At 32.1% G+C, this 24,381-nt stretch overlaps 1 protein-coding gene across 3 annotated transcripts; it reads right to left on the bottom strand.

Annotated features, from left to right (window-relative positions):
* Positions 1 to 14,415: 14,415 nt before the first annotated feature.
* On the bottom strand, positions 14,416 to 23,114 carry LOC128171511 (uncharacterized). 3 transcript variants are annotated; one of them, XM_052837287.1, is made up of 7 exons: positions 22,997 to 23,114; positions 21,861 to 22,151; positions 21,658 to 21,744; positions 21,110 to 21,200; positions 20,617 to 20,834; positions 19,234 to 19,378; positions 14,416 to 16,643 (listed from the first exon to the last, which is right to left on the bottom strand). In XM_052837287.1, exons 2-7 carry the CDS (start codon positions 22,117 to 22,119, stop codon positions 16,193 to 16,195), a joined length of 1,251 nt encoding a protein of 416 aa, XP_052693247.1. In that variant the 5' UTR covers positions 22,120 to 22,151; positions 22,997 to 23,114; the 3' UTR covers positions 14,416 to 16,192. The 3 variants fall into 3 exon arrangements, with proteins under 3 accessions (XP_052693247.1, XP_052693246.1, XP_052693248.1); XM_052837286.1 differs by lacking the exon at positions 22,997 to 23,114 and having other exon boundaries at positions 21,861 to 22,536; XM_052837288.1 differs by lacking the exon at positions 22,997 to 23,114 and having other exon boundaries at positions 19,234 to 19,321; positions 21,861 to 22,536.
* Positions 23,115 to 24,381: the final 1,267 nt, after the last annotated feature.

Here is a 24,381-nt window from a genome sequence, read left to right as displayed (position 1 = left end):
GATATTGCCATTTTAGTGATTTTTATATGGGTATTTTGTCTGCGGACGTTCTCCTAAACTATAAAAGATAATGCGCTCAAATTACTCAGTTGGTAAAGGAAAAAGTGAAGATCTGCATAGTTGTTGTCGAATTTGTCTAGCACTTAAAACGCCAAAGTTCGATAGGGCTCGAGAATTGATATATAAAAAGCGTCTTTGTTCATCTCTTTTCTGGAAAATATTTTATTTTCACCTGTAATTATGTAAAAATAGTTTTAAATTTACAAGATCTTTTAGCTGACATTGTTTTTCAATTTCAATGAGTTCTTGAACTTTGTTTACGTAATATTCATCATGTAAAAGTGAATTGGTATGTATCCAAACACCTGGACCTCTTTCAGACACATCTGTATCAAAATCCATAACAACCATAGAGTGATCACTAATTGGTTCTACATAAAAAATATTTCTAACATAGACACATACAATTTTTTTCTTTTCATTTCTTTGTCTCCAAACATCAACCACATTATGTTCAGTCATCATATATATCAACGCTTTGTAACTATGATCATACTTATGTACAGTTTTTCCATATCTATCTATGTCTGCGAGAGTATTGATAAAATCTCCCATAATAATTAAACTTGTAGAACGTGGCATTATTTAATAATATTTTTAAAAAACAATGCTCTTTCTTTTACATCATTTGGTGCACATACATTTATAATGTCATATTTGGTGTCATTTTCTTTGTATGTTATATGTAAATATCTACCACCAAACCCATTTATATTTTCAACTTTTGTATTGATACTATTCTTCACTAAAAATGCTACACCTTTAGATGACACATTTGTGCTATCATACTATAAATAAAATATAATTGTCTTTCCAGTGGGTTTCCTGTAAAGCTACAATGTCATATTTTCTATCTTCAAATAAACTAAATACCATTTTCATTTTATCAACATTGCACAAACCGTTACAGTTCCACGAGGTTATAAAAACCATTGTTAAGATAAAGTAAGTACTTAGTATTCCTTTCATTTTATTTGTTCTTCTTTGCTTTGCCTTTGTTTTTCTCTTTACCTTTTCTCTTCTTTGTGTTTTTAACGGTAACTTCCGTGTCGAGGTCTGATTCCACGGTTGATGATTCTTTTTCACTTTCGCGTATTTCGGAATCTATAACATCAGGTGGTATTTTCTCTGATTTTGTTTTGTTCGTTTTATCATTATCACTTTTTCCGTTTTGATCACTAGTTTCGGTCTTCTCCTCGTCTTTTTCCTCTAAATCTGGTTCTTTTTAACCGATTTTTCTTGGTCACCGATCTCTTGATCAGCGGTTTCCTGGTCCCCCTCTGGTGCCTCCTCGTCACTGACACTGTGTACATCCATGTCATCCTCGTTATTCACCTCATGGCCCCATTCATCGATTTCGCCTTCGTCACCGTGTTCACTCACCCTGCACGAACATCTGTATTCCCATTCATCACACTGTTTACATCTGGTAGATTTACATGCCCTTGCATAGTGTCCTTGTTCTTTGCACTTAAAGCATCGGAATTCTGGACATGCCCTAAAAAGGTGTTCACTAGAATAACACAGCGAACACACTTTTAATTGTACGTTGTGAATACATCGGTAGTTATCTTTTTGAAACGCTAATGTGTAAGGAAACGAGGTCATATGGTCTGGTACTCTGACTTTTGCATATCGTGTGCCGTCGGCTATCGTAGTACCTGGATAAAACCTTCTGTTGATTGGCGACAATAGTTCAACACCCATTGATTTTAATGTTGCTTCGATTATATTGTCATCGATGTATGCAGGGAGGTGCATAAAACTAACCACTAACGAGCTTGGTACAACTTCATTACATTCGAACGTGTTGTCACCTATTTTTATCCCTTCAAGGAGGTACTGTATGGGGGCTTTTCCGTCTAATGTTATTTCGTACAGATTCCCACATTTCGGTACACATGCTAATAAACTACCAACTCCACAGGTCTCGTGAATACATTTGATTATTTCCTCATGTTTGACAAAGGAATTATCTGTAACATTTACGAATAGAGTGTTTTCTCGACAGTATTTTCTGCAAGCAAACAAATTCTTTGATCCGCCAAAATGGCGACCACCTGACATGGCAGCCATTCACACTTGATTCACCATTTATACTGTCTTTTTCAGCACAATATATACAAAATAATCAAAACATACAAAAGTATATACATAGAGTCTTCCCGTCGAAGACACATTTAATTGGTTCACTATAAACAGTAGACACTGTTGGTTGTATTCGAACAGTCAAAATACATGTCCATTAGCAAACCGGAAGTTCCTGTAATGTCAAAATAGTTTTAAATTTACAAGACCTTTTAGCCAATATCATGAAAAAGGGGCTGGTCCCTTAAAGTAGGGACCTAGAGGGCTCTAAAGTATTTAAGCTTAAGCTCTTTACCGATGGATATTTTGTAATAGATTATGGAAACAAATATGTTTATCTTACAGTTATGGAGCCTAACAGAAACGTTGATCACTTATATCTCAAAAAGAAAATATATTTTGAAATGCACAGTACAAGAAGAGATGCTCAAAAGGATGTACCCAACAAATTGCAACCTTCAAAATTTGATTCAGCCATAGTATGAATGACCATCTTTAAGTTCTCCTTAAAGATAGCTTAAAACTGCTAAAAGGTAGCTTAAAGACGATCTTTAAGCCACCGTTAAGCTATATGTGTTGCTTAAAGGTGGCTTAAAGAAAGCGTAAAGATCACTGAAAGGCAGTTAAAGATAGTGGCAGCTTAGAGACTATCTTTAAGCCACCTTTAAGGACAACTTATATGTCTTTAATGCTCAAACCTCTTTAAGCCACCTTTAAGCTACCTTTAAGCTACATGTAAGCCATTAAAAAAAATAATTCAATATTGTGCTAAATTTACCAACAAAATGTATTAACTTTAAGACAAAAAAAAGTTTTATAAGCGGTTTTTGTTCTAGAAAATAGAATGAAAAAATTTCAGGACGCATAGGACAAGGATTGAACCCGGGCCCCTTCGTTTACCAGTATTACCTCACTCCCTCTGCGCCACGGCAACTTATAACTCATAGGTGATTTTTATATCCAATAAATTAGTGGCAATTGAATCAATGTATTGACTGTGTTTTTTACTTGAAAAGATTTTGACTTCCATTTAGTTTGTAAGAATCAATTATATCTAATTTATAAATTACATGCATGCATGTATTTAAAATGAAATATGGAACTTGGTCTTCAGTGAAAAAAATATATTATACATAAATGGAAACCGTTAGGCTAACTAGTACTTAGTTAATAAATTTAAACCGATTAGATATACGTTCATCTAATTTATTGCTAAATGAAATGCAAGAAAGATGCTGAAACTATTTCTTTTTATAAATACATTGAAACTATTATGTTGATCACGGCGCCGTTCCAGTATGTATAATTTTAATAATATTGATTATTACACATTTACAGCAGATCTAGAATAACAAATTAAATGATATATGTTTAGATATGTAATTGTATACATGATGTTTAAACTATCATTTCTATAACAAGCAATATTACCAATTACCGGTGACGTATTTACTGCATGTGGAAATTGCAAATGATGTATACATATACTTGTACATACAATTGTATGATGATCATGTACCATGCCAGGTATGTGACGTATTTACCGTAATACAATCTAAATAATTAGCCCCATGCATCTATGATTACCGGTACATTAAATAATTAGCCTCTAGACTTTACTCTAACACACATGTATCTTTAATTTGTAGACGTAACATTTTTAAAATAAAAACAAGATTAAGGAAATAGTTCTTCGAAAATAAATTACAAATGTAAATTAACTTTTATTCACTAGACTTATCGTACACACGTACATACTAAGATTTCAACACCTTTAGAAAACCTGACGTGCACCTGGGCACACGACACACCTGTTGTGTTATCTTGTTTATTCTGTGTTATTTTCAGGGATGTTTCTTAAGTTTGACAAACAATACACTCTAATTAGATATACACAAACGAACAAAACTATATCTTGACAAACAAAGCAGTAATATCCTGCCCGATATAACAAAGGCAGTTGAGAGTGTTTTCATCGTAAACATGTATCTAGCTGATCTATAATTAGACCTAGAAATAATTAAATTGCAAAAATATACATATCTTAAACCGATTATTAAATTAAATCATGCATTATTGGTTCATTTTTTTTGTTTTGGTTAATATGTGGATAAAGAAAGAGAGAGAGAGAGAGAGAGAGAGAGAGAGAGAGAGAGAGAGAGAGAGAGAGAGAGAGAGAGAGAGAGAGAGAAAGAGAGAATGAGAAATATGTCACTGATTAATTTATAATTAGAAACAAACAAGACAACTGAAAAGGAGCGTAAATGCCACGTTAAGATGCTGAGCGGAAGCTTAAAGATGGCTTAAAGATGACTTAAATAAGTTTTGACTTAAAGGACCTATAAGCTCAGCTTAAAGGTGACTTAAAGGTGGCTTAAAGATTGCATATCCTTTGGGCCACCTTTACGCCACCTTTGAGTCACCTTTAGGGACTTGCTTATAGATTGTTTTTCGCCCTGTGAGCGAGCGAATGAGGAGTATGTTCCTCCGTTTCCTGTCCCGCGACGAAAAGTTTGTCACCTCGAAATCTCAAAAACGGTAAAGACTTGAACAACCAATCGTTGTGGTATTATAGATCTGTGTATGTAGATGTGTTAAAACTATTATATTTTGTTCGTCGTAACTTCCGGTCGTCTCCGAATGCACTTCAAAAATAATTTTTGTACGCATTAAATTCCTTTTTCATAGAATAAATATACAATTAACTAGACACAATCTCGTTGCGAAAACGAGGAGGTCTTCTGTTCGATTTTTAGAAGGAAATATGACATTGTCGACTTTGATTTTAGACAAAAAAATATGGAAAAAGGAGTAAAGTACTAATGGTTTTTTGTATTGCTTTTTTAAAGTTCTCTTACATTGTTTTTTAAGTACTTGCATTTCTTCCAATTACATGTTAGATAGAAAGGATTAAACTTGCTTACCTCTGGCCCCTAAAAACCCTAATTAGGTAACGCAACAGAACATTGTTATATTGTTAGGATATATAAACGTTTTATACCTAATTCAGCTTAAATAACCTTTCATAAAATAGCTCTCAGCAAAGGGCTATAGATAAATGACTTTAGAGCCCTTTGGTCCCTTAATTTAAGGGGCCATACCCTTTTTCTTTAAATCAAATGAAGGTCATTTAATTCTGAACACATCCTTTATTACCTTTTAGGGACCGTTTAACGAAATTTTAAAGGTTGCATATTGTTAAGAACATCATTTTGAAAAACTTTTCTTCTGTACTGCATATTGGAATATTTTTTCTCCTTGAGATATGGGTGATCAAATTTTGGACTTTTGGTCCCTCAAAACCCCTAATTATATAACACACGATGAAATCATTATATTTGGTTGAATACATAACTGTAAAATAAACATATTTGCTTCTATAACCTTTCACAAAATATTCCTCAGTAAAGTGCTACAGATGAAGACTTAAGAGCCCTTTGATCCCCTTTTTAAGCGGCCAGTCCCTTTCTAAAGATCTTGTAAATATATACCTTTTTACATACATATCTTAACAAAATATTTTTCAGAAAAGAGATAAACAAAGAAAACCCGAAAAAATAACGACGTTATTTAAATCTCAATTTTCCGGTTCAGGCGAATTTCAGCGCCTTTTGATTCAGACAAAAATGAATGCCAAAAGACACATCTACAATCTTTCGACTACAATCCCTGAAATTTTGAACTTTATATCTGCAATCGTTCAGAAGAAGATCTCAGGACAAGCCGACCCTCTGAAAATTGCTAAAACGTCAATATTTCAAAAACGGAGATGACATTATCAAAATAAAAAATTACGTATAGAGTGTATATCAGTATTCTTCATATCTGAAGTTTAATGAAAATCGGTTGAGTCGTTTTTGAGAAATCGCGAGCACAAAACTTGTTGGAAAAAAAAAGAAAAATAGCGAAGAAAGACCTTAATGATCTATACATATGTCATCTATGCGATGCTATATCAACAAAAAAATTTTACTTCCAGCGAGATATCTCAATTATCTCAGGTAGCTTTTTTAAAACACATTTTGTACTCACAATATCTAAGAAACTAATTGTGATCAAAGCACGGAACTTAAATGGTTGATACACATTTGATTCAAAATGTGTCCAACTGGTTTCAATTTTGTCTTCTGTCACTTCCCGTCTACACAGAAAGATTTAAAACAAATCGAGTTGTTTATTAGTTTAACTTTTTACCTTTGGTATTTGTAATTAGGTCGATGAACAATAATGTACAAAAGGCAAGTATACAAGAAATATATGATGCAATTTACATTAAGCACTTCCGTTTTTCAGTTTTCTCTCCCGAGACAAAAAACCGACGAGAGCTCAAAAACCTGATCATGCCCCTTTAATGAGAAGATGATGTATATCTGATGTGCCTTGGCTATACAACCTTTACTCAACAACAATATACAGTACCCGCAACGTTATCTTTTACAATCATCTCCTATCGTATCGTGTATCAATCCTATCATATCTTGCGTGTATTCTGTTCTATCGTGCATTAATCCTATCCTATCGTGCGTGTATCCTATCAGGTTTATCGTACATTTTAAACAGTTTCTTCCGTTTATTCTATCGTGTTAATCATTTCAAGCCTTTTTATAAGCAGGTATATTAAATTCAATGTTACAAGTCGTTTAATGCGCCGTATACAAAAATTTATCAAGAAATGTAAAATCCTATCCAGCATTCTATCATGATACTAATGTCTTAATTCTTTAGATCAAAACTAACCAATAGAACATGTAAATCATCTCTGTAAACAGTGAAAATGAAAAAAAAAATGTAAACTATCGAAGTTCTTTGGGTACACGGTAACATATTTACCTGTATATATATCAAATACATTAAATCGTACGCCGAGTGTATGTATACCTGCGTAAATTTGTGTGTAATATAATTCGTTTCTTATGCATATTTATTTTTTTTTTACAGAAACAAAATTATTTATGATATATTTTATGTTTCCTTAAAACAAGAATTGTATTTCACTTGAAACCGTTATTTTCCATTTGATATTTGATTTTGGGCTGAAGTGTTCTCTGCAATCGGCTAGGGTGTGTTGTACATGTATTGAATACATTGTAAACAAATCGTACGCGGAATTCGTGTCTGCGTAAATATTTAACTTGAATGTAATATACTTCGTTTTTATTACATCATTTTCTGATACTGAAAGAAATGCATTTATGATATATTTCATATTTATTTAGAAGCACAGTTGTATTTTAATTGAGCCCGCCATTTTCCGTGTGATTTGATCTCGGGCTGAAATCTTCGCGGCGATCGACTAGGGTGTACGGTAAAAGAAACAATGTAAACAATTTAGATAATTAATTAATTATTTAAGCTCTTAATTTTTGTTAACAGAAGTCAACTGGTCGTTTTTATACATTCTTTTAATAATGCAATGGTGATTAACAATTCGGCATCTGTTGCTAACGCAAAATTCTACGTAAATCTTTATTCGTACGTGTTCTTTCTCAAATTCTGCCATTATTAGATTAATCACGAAGATCGTCTAGCGCGATCGTACGTTTATCACGAACATCGTTAATCCTTTCCTATCGTGTATCAATCCTCTCGTATTGTGTTTGTATACTGTTCTATCGTCCGTTAATCCTATCCTATAGTGCGTGTATCCTATCTTATCGTCTATCTTGTAAAAAATAAACTTGCGGGTACTGTACATGTACGTTTAAGGAAAAAAAAGAGGGTGTGTTCATTTACACAGTAACCTACATATATAACTTTTACGACTAAGATTTCAATTCGATTGGTGAATGAATGGATTATTGGATAGATAGATAGATAGATAGATAGATAGATAGATAGATAGATAGATAGATAGATAGATAGATAGATAGATAGATAGATAGATAGATAGATAGATATTCAACCTGAATGTTATTTCCTGTTGGAAAGTATGATCTACCAGTGTGAAAGAATGTTATATTTCCTACCGGGGAAATATCTTGAAGACGCCATGCAAAACAATCAATTCCTTATAAAATATCATATATCTAAAAGCCGCTTTTAACTTTTCATGTGAAACACTTCATGGCCTCTGTATCACGGGTTAGGACTCTAGGGTGGGGCCAATATGGCCATATAGGAAAATGTATTAAATCTTAGAAAATCTTCTCTACTCCCAGATATATTTGTTAAAAACTAAATGCATGTTATTATATATGATGTTAATGAAGCCCTCTACCAAAATTGTGAAATTCATGACCCTTGGATCAGGGGTTCAGGCTCTATGGTGGGGCAAATATGGTCATATAGTAAAAATGTATTTACTTTTAGAAAATCTTCTTCTCTACCTTCATATATATTTGTTAAAAACTAAACGCCTGGTTATAATGTTCCATGAAGCCCTAAACCTAAATTGTGAAATTCATGACCCCTTTGTTAGGGGTTCAGGCTCTAGGGTGGGGCCAATATGGCCATATAGTATAAAGGTTTGATATCGTTAAAAAATCATTTTCTTTACTCCCACTGAATAAAAAAAACTGAATAAATGGTTATAATTTCCACTAACGCTTCTACCAAAATTTTGAAATTCATGCCCCCTAAGTCAGGGGTTCAGGACATGGGGGGGGGGGGGGGGCAATATGGCAATATATTGTTAATGCATATAATGTTTCAACATTTTCTTCTCTAATCTCCCACATCTGTAAAAAAAAAAAGACTTATAATTATGTTAACTTTTAATTTTCATGTCCCCTGCAGTATGGGTTTTGACTCTAGGGCAGGGTTAAAAATGGATGTATAAGTGTTAATGCATATAATGTTAAAAAATTATATTCTTTACTTCCACAAACCTAAAATGAAAACTAAATTCATGATTTTGTAGACCAGATCTTTAAGTTTTTCGCCAAAATTATAGGTTTCACAGTTATTTTTGAAATATTTCAGGCAGGGAGGTGGTCGTCATTACAGATTTATTATTTGTTCTACTCCAGAATGAAACTTTATTAACTAAATGCATATATGAGACTCCTCGACAAGTTTTTGTATGGGTTATATGCTACTAAGGTGATCGTTAAGGCTAAGTGGCCTCTTGTAACAACAAGGAGAGGATAATAATCTAACGGAAACCTAAACGGAAACAGCTTGTTCGGTGTCATCACTTGTAATTTTGTTCATCAAAAAATCCGGAATGATGACAAACAGCAGGATGTTTAGTAATTCATTAAAAGGAAAAATAGGTTTATTGATCAATATTTACACTCTACTGGGTTTTTCCATTCAATTTGGTGATCTTTAATGCCTCTAAATGCAACAACTAATCACTGCAAATGAATTTACATGAAATCAACATTAGTTGTTATCAACATTAGTTGTTCCCAAACAGTGATTTCTATCTTATCCGTTAAAAAATATAATTCAACCATGAACTTCTTTTCATGATCATCGACCTAAATTCAACAGTCTATTTGATAACCAGTTTAAACCGGTTTTCAACAAAACAGCTGTTCTTGCCTTACTTTCTTCGTGATCTGGAATTTGTATCGATTATTTAAGTAAATAGATAACTTATTTCATCAGTAAGGGAATATAAATATTAGCATTTTAGGTTTTTTTTTTTGACGTCGTCCTGCCAATAACTGCCGTCCGATGATCAGCCAAATTATCACAACGCGCTACTGCACGTTGTTCGATTTGTCTGTTTGGCAATTATTGACACGGCGATGTAAAAAATAAATCATTCAATGCTTCATCCCCCCACCACACCTCCGCCTTCCATTGCAAACATGGGAAAGTTTCGTAGAGAGAGAGAGAAAGAAAGAAAGAAAGAAAGAAAGAGAGAGATTTATCTAAATGTATATACTATTATGTATAATTAAGCCTACTTATTTGTTCTTCAAAGTAAAGCAATAATGACTGCTTTGGATCGCTTTTGCTTTTTTAAGTTTTTTTTTTAAATGAAAAAATGTTAGCCTGGAGGTTTGAACCAATTTATTTTTTAAAAAAATAGTAAATTAAAACTTATATAGTAGTGAATTGTAAGGGAGAATGGTAACTCTTAAATTTGGCGAATTTTAAGGTCTTTCCACCTTTTTACTCTAGGGCAGGGTTAAAATGGATGTATAGGTTTTAATGCATATAATGTTAAAAATTATCTTCTTTAATCCCACACACCTAAATTGAAATATGAATCAATGATTTTGTAAACCAGATCTTTAAGTTTGTCGCCAAAATTATAGGTTTCACAGTTTTTTTTAAAGATTTCAGGCAGGGAGGTGGTCGTCATTACAAACTTGTAATTTTTCTACACCAGAATGAAACCTTAATAACTAAATGCATATATTAGACTCCTCGACAAGTTTGTGTATGGGTTATATGCTTCTAAGGTGATCGTTAAAGCCAAGTGGCCTCTTGTTACAAGTAGGAAAAGTGTTTGGCGTAGGATAATAATCTAACGGAAACTAATGGCAGCTTGTTCGGTGTCACCACTTGTAATTTTGTTCATCAGTAAATCCGGAATGATGACAGATAGCAGGATGTTTAGTAATAAATTGAAAGGGAAAACAATGTTTATGGATCAATAGTTACACTCTACTGGGTTTTTCCATTCAATTTGGTGATCTTTAAATGCCTCTAAATGCAACAACTAATCACTGCAAATGAATTTACATGAAATCAACGTTAAAAAGTATGTTTTAAGCATGAACTTATTTTCATGCTCATCAACCTAAACTCAACAGTCTTTGTGATGGAGTGTTTAAAGCGGTTTGCATAAAACAGCTGTTTTTACTTTACTCTGCAATTTGTATCGATTTATTTAAGTAAATAACTAAATAATTTCATCAGTAATGGAATATAAATATAAGCATTAAATGATTTTTTTGACATTGTCCTGTCAATAACTGCCATCCGATGATCAGACAAATTATCACAACGCGCTTATTTGTCTGTTTGGCAGTTATTGACACGGCGACGTTAAAAATAAATCATTAAATGCTTTATTTCACTACCCTCCCTTTCCATTGCAAACATAACAAACATGGGAAAGTTTCAAAGTGAGAGCGAGAGAGAGAGAAGAAAGAGAGAGATGTATCTAAATATATATACTATTATGTATAATTAAGCGTACTTATTGTGGTTTTTTTTTCAAAGTAAAGCAATATTGTTTTGGAATACTTTTGCTTTTGTGGGTTTTTTTTTTTAAAAGCGTAAGCCTGAACGTTTGAACCATTTCAATTTTTTTTTTAATAGTAAATTAAAAATTATATAGTAGTGAATTGTAAGGGAGAAGAGTTACTCTTAGATTTGGTGAATTTTTAGGTCTTTCAACCTTTCTGGTGAAAGATATTTTGTATTTCTTATGTTTTTAATTCTTATCAGGTGAAAGACCTTTTGATTCGTTGTTTTTTTTCTTTTTATTTCCAGTGACAGCTTTTTTTATTTCTATCGATATTGAAACATTTTTTTTAAGCGATTGACCATTAAAAGTTATGTATGTATGGCACCAAATGACCCTTTGCCTGATAACACCAAAAACCTATAAAGTTCTTGCCTTTTGTGTATGAAATGATTGTTATCCCTACTCCTCTGAAACCATAAGAGATAGAGACTTGAAACTTTTACTAACGTCTGAAGTTCACTAAGACGCTCTTTCAATCTATATAAGCTATGCGCTGTGCCCCTGAAAGTATTTAAATTTCCATAACATCACTTCCAACTTTTCCAGTATTTGCCATAGAGACTTCGGACCACTTGGGATGGAGGCGTCTACCTTGGTGTTTTTGTAACTTTTTTGTTTAGGATGGTATAGAAAATCTTCATCAAGGATGTAGTAGGACTTCTTACGACATATCAAAATGTAGCACTTCAGTTCCAACCTTGAAATAGTTAGTGAGTTATTGCCCCTTTTAGACAAAATCCTTGTAATCGCTACTCCCCTAAACAATAAGAGCTAGAGACTTGAAATTTTTATCAATGTCTTCAGTACACTTAGAGGTTTTTTCAGTCTATGATCTGAAACGAGACCAACGTCCCCTTTTGGCAATAATTTCCCTTTGAATTTCATATTTCACAAACACATACAAAATTCACACTCCTCCAATGTTTTTTTGTAAGTGTGACCTTGACCTTGTGACCTTTGGCCTCTAAGTATTGGTGTATTATAAGTATCTGCAACACAAATATCAGATTTAATTATAATTATGTACAATGAGTTTTATCCCCTCCCCCATTTTTAGGTGTGACCTTTGACCTTGACCTCAAAGTACTAATGTATTATAAGTATATGCAACATATTAATCATCAGTTAGTAACCCCCCCTCCCCCTTTTTTTTTACAAGGATTGAATTCTTATATGAACTTGACCCTCGATATTTGAACTTGAAATTTAATATTTTTTGTTTTAAAAAAAACATCCAACAATAGTTACAACCGTTTGTCATATTTTTTTAAGTCTGACACTGTGACTGCAATTTGACTACAGACCGCGTTTAATAATACGCCTCTGATGAAAATTCCAGCTCAAGTAAAATTCCACAGAACTTAGCGAAAATTCCTGGGTTTTTTCCACACATCAAAATCTAAATGCATGCCAAATGTCAACGAAATGAACCATATTGAAGAAAGTTATCCGCTACAGCGGCATCAAATCATTATCCCGAGAAACGAAATTCCAACCCTTCTATATCTATATCTAATCAATTCATGCTCAAATTTAACTGAAAATTTATCAGCAACCTGTGACGATATTTGTTGAAGTTTTACGAAAGATAACTCTTCCTTCCCAGACCTCGATTTTATAAAAATTTAGTTTACATTTATTTTCAGTTTGGTTTTTTTTTCCGACTTGGCTGAAATACATGACTGGCTTTAATTCAGTTCAGATTTTCCGTACTTGTGGTACCATACATCCTTTTCTTCGGGTGACGACGATTTTTTACAATTGAAAATGATTGAAAAGACTGCTTGCATTAGGATCCGTTTTCACTATATCAATATCCCTCCCTAAATCTTGCTGATGTCGGTTAATTGCAGAGCGGATAGATTTGTAGGAATCATTTTTGGCACTCTGCTGTTTGTTCAGACGACATCTGGTCGGTCTTTTTTTTCAATTGGTTTTAGAGCTGCTTCAGCATAGAGTTTTCCTAGCTTGCTGATTAATTCTAAAAGCTCAATCAGATTGAAATCTGTTAGCTCACCAAATGTTTCTACGCTCCATTCTACAATATTAAAGGGGTATGGTCCCGATTTTGGTCAAGTTTTACAATGCTTTAGTAAGGCATTTCTAATAATCCAATAAAATGTGTCAGTTACTCGTAGAGTTTTAAGCAAGATACAGGGCTCACAAGTCTTTGTCATGTAAACAAGGCGTCTCTTATAACTCAACAAATGACACTCAAATTTCGGTTGCCTTTTTAAAATGTCTTTCTAAAGCATTGTAAAATATTAAAATCGGAAAAAATTATTTTTGCCCAAAATCGTGACCATGTCCCTTTAACTACAATTATCAAAACCATACCAATATATCATCATAAACCTAGATAGCTTATTAGTAAAGCGCTCTGAAAAGAGAGAGTTGGGTGCAATTCCAATTCTGGCTTAAAATTTGATGTTTTGGGTAAATTTGATCGAGTTAACCGTAGGAAAAAATGTTTTGATATTTATCCAATACAGATTTTTGTTTATATGATTTATTTTCAAAAATTCGAGGGCATATTTTTTTTCATATTTTAAAACATTGAAATAGTCCCCCCCCCCCCCAATCTTGTGCTTCTTTTTGGTAAAAATTGAATGTTTTCTGTCTTCAGGTTGTTTTATGCAACGAATTTGGAAAGATAAGAGCCATGTTAAGTTTGTGTGCTGCTTCCTTTGTTGATGTTGAAATTTCATAACATACAGCAAAACAAACAAGTTCACTGTCAGGGATGAAAATTTCTTCCAAAGTGTTTCAATCAATTTCTTCTGTTTCTCCAGGAGTTTTCCAATGAGGAGCAAACTCATACTTTAAATTAAAATCTGCCATTTTTATTGTTTACAGAATAGCAGAATAGCAGACGTCACATGCAAAATAACATCTATACACATGCCCCCATGTTTTAGTTCTATGCGTCATTTTTAACTCATTGTTCAAATTTATTTTAAAATTTAAAAAAAAAAAACCTGAATTATTTGATACAAATTAATATTATTTAAATAAAAAAAGAAAAAAAAATTCAATCATACTCTATTTATTCACATTGGTATACACATGTATACTTATATGATTTATATGGACAAATAAAGTAGTTCCGGCTAGATGTTGTCAAAGGGGTGTGTCCTCATAGCAAGTTATATTATACAATATAACACATGCCCCTCCTTCTGTATCAGCCAATTAAATGCTGTGTTACAATTAGAATTAAAATATTTCACTGTGGTTCCTTTGAAACTCTTAACTAGGTATTCTTAATGACATTAACATTGTTTTACCTTGGTCCATTAGGCATACGTTAATGAGGTTTTTTTTTCTTTCTTTAAAAACACTCACTGTCCTCCTTTTATTTATTAGAAGTGTCTATTTTTTAAATAAAACCTTGCAATACCCCAGTTTTAAGTTCCGTATCTTATGTTTGAAATAATACATCAGGTATCTATGTTGGTTGAAAGTTATCACACAAATGAAAGAAAATGAGAATGTTAATGTGAATTCTGACTGATTTCTTTCCATTGTAGAACAAACAGTGTTAATTCATTTTTGACTTGATATTTAGAATATAGTCAAACAATATGTGACAAGATCATGGATAAATTGAAAAAAAGGATTGAACATAATCTTCGACGATGTAAATACTTAAAGAAACATTGGTATCCTAATCTAAAATTTAAAATTTGAAGGAATTTGCACCAGTGTTAAATGAAGTGTGCAACCATATGGTCGGCATCGAAGGGTTTATTAAACTAGTTTATGTACACAAAATAAGACAGCGTTACAAAAATATATACATAATCATCATTTGTAAGCATTGTTTTTTGTTATGCGTTAAAATATTTACATTTAAGTTGGTATATCGTAAGACAAATCAGTTGTTTCGCGCATTCCTATCTACAAGTAAACGAATAAACAAATAAACAGTTTTTTTTAATGCAAAATAGATAAGCTTCGTTTGTAATGAAAAACTTAACTAAAACGTGTAGTCAAAACAACAATCTACCCCAGGGTTGTCTTCCTTACTGGATACTTACTTCAAGTAGTGTCAATGGGAATAGTACATAGATAAGCATAACATAGAATCGCACAAAGAAACTTAAGGAGTATTTGTGTCTTTTTAATGAATATTACGTTGTTAACATTCATGCCTTAAATGATTACAAAAATGATTGGTGTTGGGTTCTGAATATATATTTTGATACTTTCAATCTCGCCCCGTTTTAATTGATAAAAATTTGAATATATATATTGATTATCATCATAAATGTTAAAACCAATTATATCAAATACTTCGCTATTAGTACAAAAGTGTGCATATGCGAATCAGCTTACTTATGATATTCAAATAAGCCTGTGTTGCTAATACAGATTCCACAATGCAGATATTAATATGTAGGGCTGATACGAATCCGTACAGCCCTTCATTAGCAACTCTTGGGGTTTTTTTGTTTTTGTTTTCACTTCAAATCAGGTAAAAATTTAAGGCAATCATTATACGTCCCAAAATATCGTCTAAAGTAATTCACGCGTCTATAAATAGTCATAGAGTTTAGGCTTAGAAAATGTCTTTGACATGTTATTATTCATTATGCAACAGATAAAATACTTCATACCATTTTCCATTTTACACGCTGTGTCAACCCCTGACCAATATGAGCCCCAGGACCTTGGACCCTTTCAATAATAATAACTGTTGTGCCTTGGGCTGTCACAAAATGTAAAATTGTTTTAAAAAAGTATGCATTCTTGCTATGTCCGTTATTTCATTGGCCTTTTTATGTGTTCTATTTTGCGCACATTGTACAGTGAACCATGTATAAATGTTTACGTGTTACATGTATACATGTTTACATTCATAAAGAGCTAGCTTGCAGAATTTGTATTTTACTTATATTCTTCTAAGACTTTTATGTGACATTTTTCATAATTGTGTTTTCTTCTGTCATTTCTTGCCTCTGTATCGTCAGTTTTCGCAGATTTCGCGGAGATCGAATCATAATCCTTAGAAAATGGATTCATACTTAAAAACTTTTCACGATTTTTAAAACTTTTCCGTACTATTCTATTATAAGGAGAGCCTGCGGTTTGGTTTTCAGTGTGTCTGTTGTCATTGCCACCTGTTGCTCCTGTTGATATCCCAAATTCAAATTCCTGATAATATGCTATAAATTCCTGATAGTTTTCTTCAATAGAACAATCTATGTCTGTATTTTCTCTTGTGTTTTTTATGTTTTCCATGGAATGGTTCATATATTCATTTGTGTCTACATCGTCGTAACTGTCCAATGACACGCTATCTCGGGGTCTTTCATCGTTGGGTCCTGAGATATGCAATCTGTAAGTTGTAAATCAAATATTAAATTTCTTTTTATTTTCCTTTAAAAATGCTTATGGTAGGGGACGTTTCTCGTGCATAGCTGTTAATTACGGAAGAAGAAATATAATATTAACATGTTTCAGTGTCTGTCTGTGATTACCATACGAATCGATTTTGTATTGTACGGTCCTATAAATTCATATGATGTGTTGTTGAGGCGCAAGAAGGATTTGCATAAGTAAGAGAAATTAAAAAAATTATATAATATTCCAGAATTTAACTGTACAATCGTTAAGATTTATATAAATGTAATTGATCATTCTTTGAGTATTATGAGGTAATAATTTTGGTTGAGGCGTGGTCAAATCTAAATAAAGCATAGAGGTTTTATTATAGATTTGAACACACTCTGGTCAAAATTATCACCTGATAATTTTCATGGGCATTTCGTTTTCCCCTTATTGAGGCATTTTTTCCGATTTTGAAATTTCCTATTTTGTGGCATTACCGGTCAGCAGAGGATGCTCAATCCTCCGAAGTACCTGATCCTACCTCTATCCTTTAAGAGATCTGCGTATTTTTGCTTTGAATTTGTATTTTGTTTTATGGATTTTTGCGATAGTTGACAGTTTGTTAGTGTCATTTTTCATAAAGAACACATCCTTTTACTTTAATTTAACAAAACTCATTACATATGCACACTGTAACTTATCCCATTTACATCTATGGAAAACAAAAATCAACTCAGGTGTTTCAATTTTTTTTTTCATGTAGCTCATAAATGAATGATAACCATCTCACCATATAAAGAGCCTGGACTGGTATTTAAAATGGGTGTTCACAACATCATTTTTTAGTATATTGGAGTTCTACATGAGTAATTTTAGCGAGCGCAGCTCGCCGGCGCGCAGCGCCGGAGCGAAGCGAGCTCTACCGGCAAGGTGTGTGTGAATAGAAAATTCGGACTAGTTGCACATTTATTCAATGGATTTTTTGGACTCAGTAAATCGGACCAGTAAAGCATTGTTTTAATCGTCCCAGTAGTTCCCTGTTATCATGGCAATTTTTTATCATTTCACACTCTCACGAGAATCAAGAAGACAATAAAAACAATAACGATGTATACGACATACAGTGTACAGCCATGGCTACCTCTAAAGTTCACCTCAGTACACTCTCAATCGAGTGACGTCACAAAGGTTTACACATTGATCCGATAAATTTTTTCGGCGTCAGTAAATTTTGACCCACAATTCATAGTACCAATGTTTTCCAACCTCGCGTTTTCGCGAAAATTAAAGAAAACTTTTGAGAAGCATATGTGTAAATGTACGAACATCATGCTTTTTAAGTAAATAAAACAGTATATTTCGCGTTCTTTTATTTCTCAGGGGAGTTTTAAAAAGTCAGGCGACACTGAACTAACGTCAGCTTTGACGTCACAATAAGCACTGATAATGAGAAATTACTCTAACTGAAGTTATTGTAAATCTGCTGAAATGAAATCCTCTCAAAATCTTGCAAAGGCTAAGCTAAAAAACAGCTGAAGAATAAGGACATTTCTTCAGATACAGGAAACAGCTGTAAATTGCACTCATTTGGATGAATGCTCACATTTATTTTATTCACTATAATTACGGTAATTTCCTGAAACGTACACGCAGCATCGCCTTTTTTTTAAAAGGGGGTGGGTGGGTGGATGGCAGCCTCATCCAAAAAATCTTTGCGAGCAAAAAGAAAAAAATCATGAAAATTCTAATCCTTCACCCCTTTAGCAGTTCAATAGTTTCTTTATTTTTTTCTTCAATTTATTACATGCAGGAGAGGTGGGGGGGGGGGTGGGGGGTGTTATTTCAATATGATAAGCAAATATTTTTAAGCGTAAATTTTAAAATATGGAGGGGCAAATCCATGATATGTCGATTTTCTATGTGTAAATTGTTGAAAAAAATGAAATATTATTTTTTTAAATGGGGGGGGGGGAGTATGATGAGTCAAGTTTTATATGATCGTTTATGAAAAATGTCAACTGCAAAAAAGGGGGATGAACTGACGTTACAATCACTTTAAAAGAGGAGATACAGTGCAATGAATATTTGTATATTAAAATCTTTATCATTCAACAACATTGTACCTGAGATTAAACTAGTGTTCTACTTATAAATGAATTAATTATAACAAATCTTATAAACTATGAATAATGAAATTTACTGAAAATGGGTTGTTTTTTTGGCATTCAAATTATTCGTTGTTAATTTTATTTTTATTGATTTATTATAATTCTTTGTTTGATCATATGCTGTGCTCGCCACAACAGTCGCACCGTTAAACATATTATGTACTAAGATGTTTTGCAAAGCGGTCCTATATAGTGAAATAAGGTTGCATTAATACGTTGTTTTGAATTAATTAGTATATGCCATGCTTTGCCTGAGAAAGTAAAATAAAGTTTAATTTATAAATGTATAAAACATTCTGCTATAAAAACAAATAAGGAAAGAACACAAATTAAACAAATGTATCAAATAAACATTATCAAAAATATTATAATACAACATGTATATATACTTCAAAATGTTTTGAATAAATCTTCGTCATTTTTACTTACCTTCTCTTTCGGTGTCTTTTCACTGCTCTTATGGTCAATAATATACATGGTCCTATCACTACTATGATGAATGCAGTCACACCGATTCCTATAATAATACCAGTTGAATCTTGTCCGGATCGTACTTTCAATTCACCGGATAATGCTTTCGAAATATGTAAGACATACTAAAGATATTGTACTTTTTAAAATATACATAGACATTTTTCTTTTATTATAACAGCATAGGTAAAATCAAATTATGCAATGGTAAATAACTTATACTAGTAAATAATTCCAAACGATAAGATTTAGGTTTGTTTGGGTTTTTTATACACCAAAATCATACAACGTTTTATCACTCGATGCGTCGTTATTTGATGTTGATCTTCTGTGTATTGCTAACATTACCACTGGCCATAATAAAAAAAAACACATACAATTATAATAAGCAAAATTGTTTAGTCCTAGAATCAATCTTGACCTTATTGTGTTTGTTCCCTATATATTTCAGTACTTGTAATAAATATGTTGATGCAATTCATACATTCTAAGGCATTCGTTCTTACGCCTTTGAACGGATAATTGTGTTCACCGTTATTTCAATGTATGCTTCCTCATTTTCAATGAAGACTTTACTTTAATTTATCTCTGTGCATTCCTGAGAACATATTTTGATATTAAAGAAAAAGCTTTACGTCAATACCTTTTGACAAAAAAGCTAAAATTTCCTCAAAATCGAGAAAGAGTAATCTGATGCCAATTGTCAACTTTTTTCATGCCACATTAAAAAAAATACATCACTAGGCCCTGCTTTTGATTTTATTTTCCTATTTTTATTTTTCTTCTAACAAGCATGTGTAGTGTGATAAAACATTTGAGAATATATTATATGTGTCTTGCTGTAAAATAAATACGTAAATCTAAAACAACAATAGAAAAGTTCAAAAATTTCACGTAATCAATAACAAGATGAAACTTACCTTTTTAAAATTTATTTGAATGATATTGAATGTATTTATTTATAGTAAGTAATGTGTATGTTGTGTCATTTTAAATAGAATGGATAAACGAAAAAGCGATTTTTCTGCAAGTTCTAGTGCAGAAAGTCATATGTAATGCATCGAAGCGCAAACACCTGAGCATATAGATTTCAAATCATTGTCTTGAATTTTGGGCGGGTTAGTTGTGTATGCCCCAAAAAAAGAAGAATTTTGATTACAAAGGAGATATAATAACTGGTTGAGAGTAATAAATTGAATATTGACTTTTTAAATTGCAAATGTGTGTTTTACCAAAACATTGTCATCTTCCGTCCATGCGATTTAGTTCGTCTTCATATGTGTGTAAGCTAAACTGTATCAAACAATGCAATAAATTGAAGGATATCACAAACGTTCTCACTTGTATTCTTGATGTTGATTATTGTCGTCTGTCCATAGTTCGTGATTTCTTCTGGCATACTACTCGATATCATTTCTACAGATGGGATATCTGTGATATCTGTAATATCATAGTCCGTGATGTTTTCCATGGCAACCGTTGTGTTTGTTACATTCGTCTCCATCATTTCTACAGGCGTCACATCATCGGCATCAAACTTATTGTGTGTTTTATAGAATCTAGGAAGAAACAATGGAATTTGAATCCTGCACAGAATACCAAGCAGTATACATGCACTTTTTTATTCAAAGTTATAGTATGTCATGTAATGTATTTTAAAAAAATACATGGACTAGTTTGAATTGTTGTATGCTTTAACTTTAATACAAACAAATCACATTAAGCATACATAATTACTCCATTCAAAATGTAAGAAATGTTTTAAAAGAGTTTCAAAATTGTAGGCCGAATGAAACTTTTTAATGGTACTACAAGTATGTTAAATCATACTCACGGAGTTTGACTCGTACTAATTCCTAAATTGGTTACGTTAGGAACATCGTAACCTGTCAAGTTTACATATATTGTTCCATTCGAATCATCAACTTTGTTAAAAAAAAAGTGACAATCAACTGTCAAGATTGAATTAAAGAACAATGCATGTTTATGAGTTTTAAATCTGGTGACATGAACAATCAAATAAAAGCATTAACGCATGTTTGACTGAACAATATTACACTAAAAATAATTAGCTGGAGATTTGGAATTTAGTGCGAGAAAAGTTAATAAGGTTGTTAAAAGCAACAGTTTTGATAACCTCTGAAAAATTTGAAAAATATTCTTTAGTTTATAGTTTATCATATAAAAAAAACGATCAATCTTTAGAAAGTCCACTCAGGTAGCAGTATCATTGCTGAAAATATATATTTCGTCGGAATCGATTACATGCTCATATATCGAACAAATTGGAACATTTATCTGTTTTTTCTATAAACCATGCCTTTTTTCCCTTATTTAATAAAACAAACACTGTTTTTGTATGATGAATTATTAAACTAGTACTTAGTATGAAAATTGACTGTCTCTGTTTAATGATATTGCCTCCCTTCAGTTCACAAGTAAAAGAACCTACGTCTTCAATTGTTATATCTGAAATTGAACAAAAATTATATACCAGTGGTTTCTTTTTATAAGCTTGAACAATCTTTTTTGGGTTTTTTTTTTGTTTTTTTTTTTACATAAATTGCCTTATTAAAAATACTTACTTTTTATCTGCAGCTCAGACATCACATTCTGTTCCTGCTTTGCAATATTCAACTGCACCCTATATTTCGCATCATTGATGACGTCACTGAATGATTTTGTGATCTGCACGTCATCTTTAAACCAGTTTATTGAGTAGCTATTCACAAGGGTTAGTATGGAAATGTTATATATGAGACACTTAATGGCAAGGGTATCACCCGATAGCACAAAGGTACTGTTTGCCTGAATGGTAAAACTAGGCAACCCTGGTGCTTCCATTGGTAATCAACAAGATGAAGATCAAACGTTATCTGAAATCAATTTGTAAATAATCAAACATATGCTTTAATGTTTTTTCTCTTGTTTTTCTCTTGTTTTTGTTTTGTTTTTTTGTTTGTTTTTTTTTTTTATGTTTTTTGTTGTTTTTTGTTTTTGTTTTTTTTTTTTGGGTTTTGTTTTTGTTTTTGTTTTTTGTTTAAATAAATATATTAAAAAACTTTTTTTCCACAAATGATTGAATAATGATTAAATGATTTTGATTATGCAAATCAAGTAACCTATGAGACATTTAACATGAGAAAACTTTTATGTGTAGATTATTGATACATGTATAATACAATATTCGACATGTTAAAAGCACAAATGTTCATGTACTAGTATAATGTAAAAAAATTCCTTATAAACGCTATCATTACAACTGTCTTAAACAATAAATATGTTTATAAGTACCATGTGTTTCTTTTGCCTTCATTGATTTTTATAAATAGATGTACCATTTTCTTTTTAATTTTTTGAAATAATATAATGGGCCTCATCAGATCTCTTTTTCTAAGGGTCAATTTGTGGATAAAGAATTAGAATTTTTTACAACCAGATATAGTTTCAAAAAATATACTTGTACTTGTTCACATCATTGGCAATTAAATTCAATGAACGAACGAGGCAAACATATGCTCAATAACCAAACACAGTTACCCTTTATTCTACATGGATTTCCCTAACTTCCCGTGAATAACTTAGACGAAATATATTAAAGCTTAGAACTATTTATACTAAGTTTCAGTGCTATTCAATCCACTCTATTTTTTAAGTAATACTTAATGATATTTTTAAAGAGGATCCTCTTTCTAAGAGTTAAAACTAAAATACAACTCACCACAAATCTGAGCCAAACAGAAAAAACAAATGACAATACACAATGATATAGCAAATAGTTTTCCAATATGGCAATACGACACAAATCCAGACATGTAGATAGACAGGCATAGTATAATGTTTTATTGAAAAAATGCTATTTTTGTTCGAAGGAACAGGACGGATATATCATCTTTGACGATTGATTGTTATCATATAATGGCTTTTAAAGTGATGGGAATTCCATTTTGTTTTAGGTTTTTATGTGTACGTATATTGATATTCTATGTTTACAAAATTATGTCGATATATTATATCTGAAAAGAATAAGATAAACTCCTTGATATAAGCTCTCTTATCATTTATTTAAACTTGAGAGTATGCAATTATTTTTCATCTCAAAAAGATAAATGATTATGAGACAGAGTAAAAATACTTGCATAAAGTAATTAAGTCGAGAAAAGGATACACTATCCTTAAAAATTAGTATAAGCAAACAATTTCACTTAACTCCTCTTTACATCTTAAGGCTGATAAAGAAAGAGATAAATTGAATATTATGGGGGTTTTGTTTGTAAAATGTGAACGCAAACAATTTTTTTCATTGGGTACTGGCACTGTACCAGTTATCGGCTAAAATTTTACGTTTTCTTTTCGTATTCCCGGTTACGATTTACTGTACCAGTTATCGGCTTAGTGATAATAACATAGTAAAATCCCTGTACATGTTGATTTTATACTCTGCTAAATGCAATTTGAATTATGCCCCTTGTGGGGTCAGACTAAAGTAGTCGGGGTTATGATACATTATAAACAAAACTCATAAAATTGTTCGTTTATTATCATACGGTAATACACCAAATCGTAGACTATTCAGTACATAATTGTGCAATCAGGCGTTTAACTGCGCTACGAATCGCTCGGAAATTTATGAATTCCTTTTGTTAATACACGTTATATGTATTGATATTATTTGTCAAATCTAAGAAAGGATATAATAACGTATCACAAAGAGGTTATATTCTATTTTTAACTTATTATGTCACTTCCCCCACTGCTGAAAGTGCAGAGGTGTAAAATCAGCGGTAAACAATGATTGTTTAGGCTCATGTATAAAACGTATTCAGAAAATTTTCAAGCAAACTTACTTTTCTTTATTCGAAATAGACGACTGAATTAAAAAATCTTGGATTGTCGCGTGCTATAAACCCGAACTCTCAGTTTAGCCGATAACTGGTCTTAGCTGATAACTGGTACAGTACCAGTATGTGTTTCCTTCATTTTTCTTTAATATGATCAGTTCTTTAAATCAAAGTCTAGGTATTAAAACAATGTTCAATCGTCTTTTTGAAAACAAGAAAATTTTGTCGAGACCGTACAAAGGTTTAAAAAAAGTATAAATCTATA

The sequence above is a fragment of the Crassostrea angulata genome, chromosome 2 (assembly GCF_025612915.1).
Source record: "Crassostrea angulata isolate pt1a10 chromosome 2, ASM2561291v2, whole genome shotgun sequence".
NCBI lineage: Eukaryota > Metazoa > Mollusca > Bivalvia > Ostreida > Ostreidae > Magallana > Magallana angulata.
The sequence above is the reverse complement of the archived record's forward strand: the minus strand, read 5'-3'. Positions and strand labels throughout refer to the sequence as shown.

Bases quoted from the DNA above. Each gene is read 5' to 3' on its own strand.
- LOC128171511 (XM_052837287.1), bottom strand. From the start codon at position 22,119: ATGGAAGCACCAGGGTTGCCTAGTTTTACCATTCAGGCAAACAGTACC. The intron at 21,745-21,860 runs GTAAGTATTTTT...GTTCAATTTCAG, and splicing joins GTCTGAGCTGCAGATAAAAA to ATATAACAATTGAAGACGTA. The intron at 19,379-20,616 runs GTGAGAACGTTT...ATATTTCGAAAG, and splicing joins AATCAACATCAAGAATACAA to CATTATCCGGTGAATTGAAA.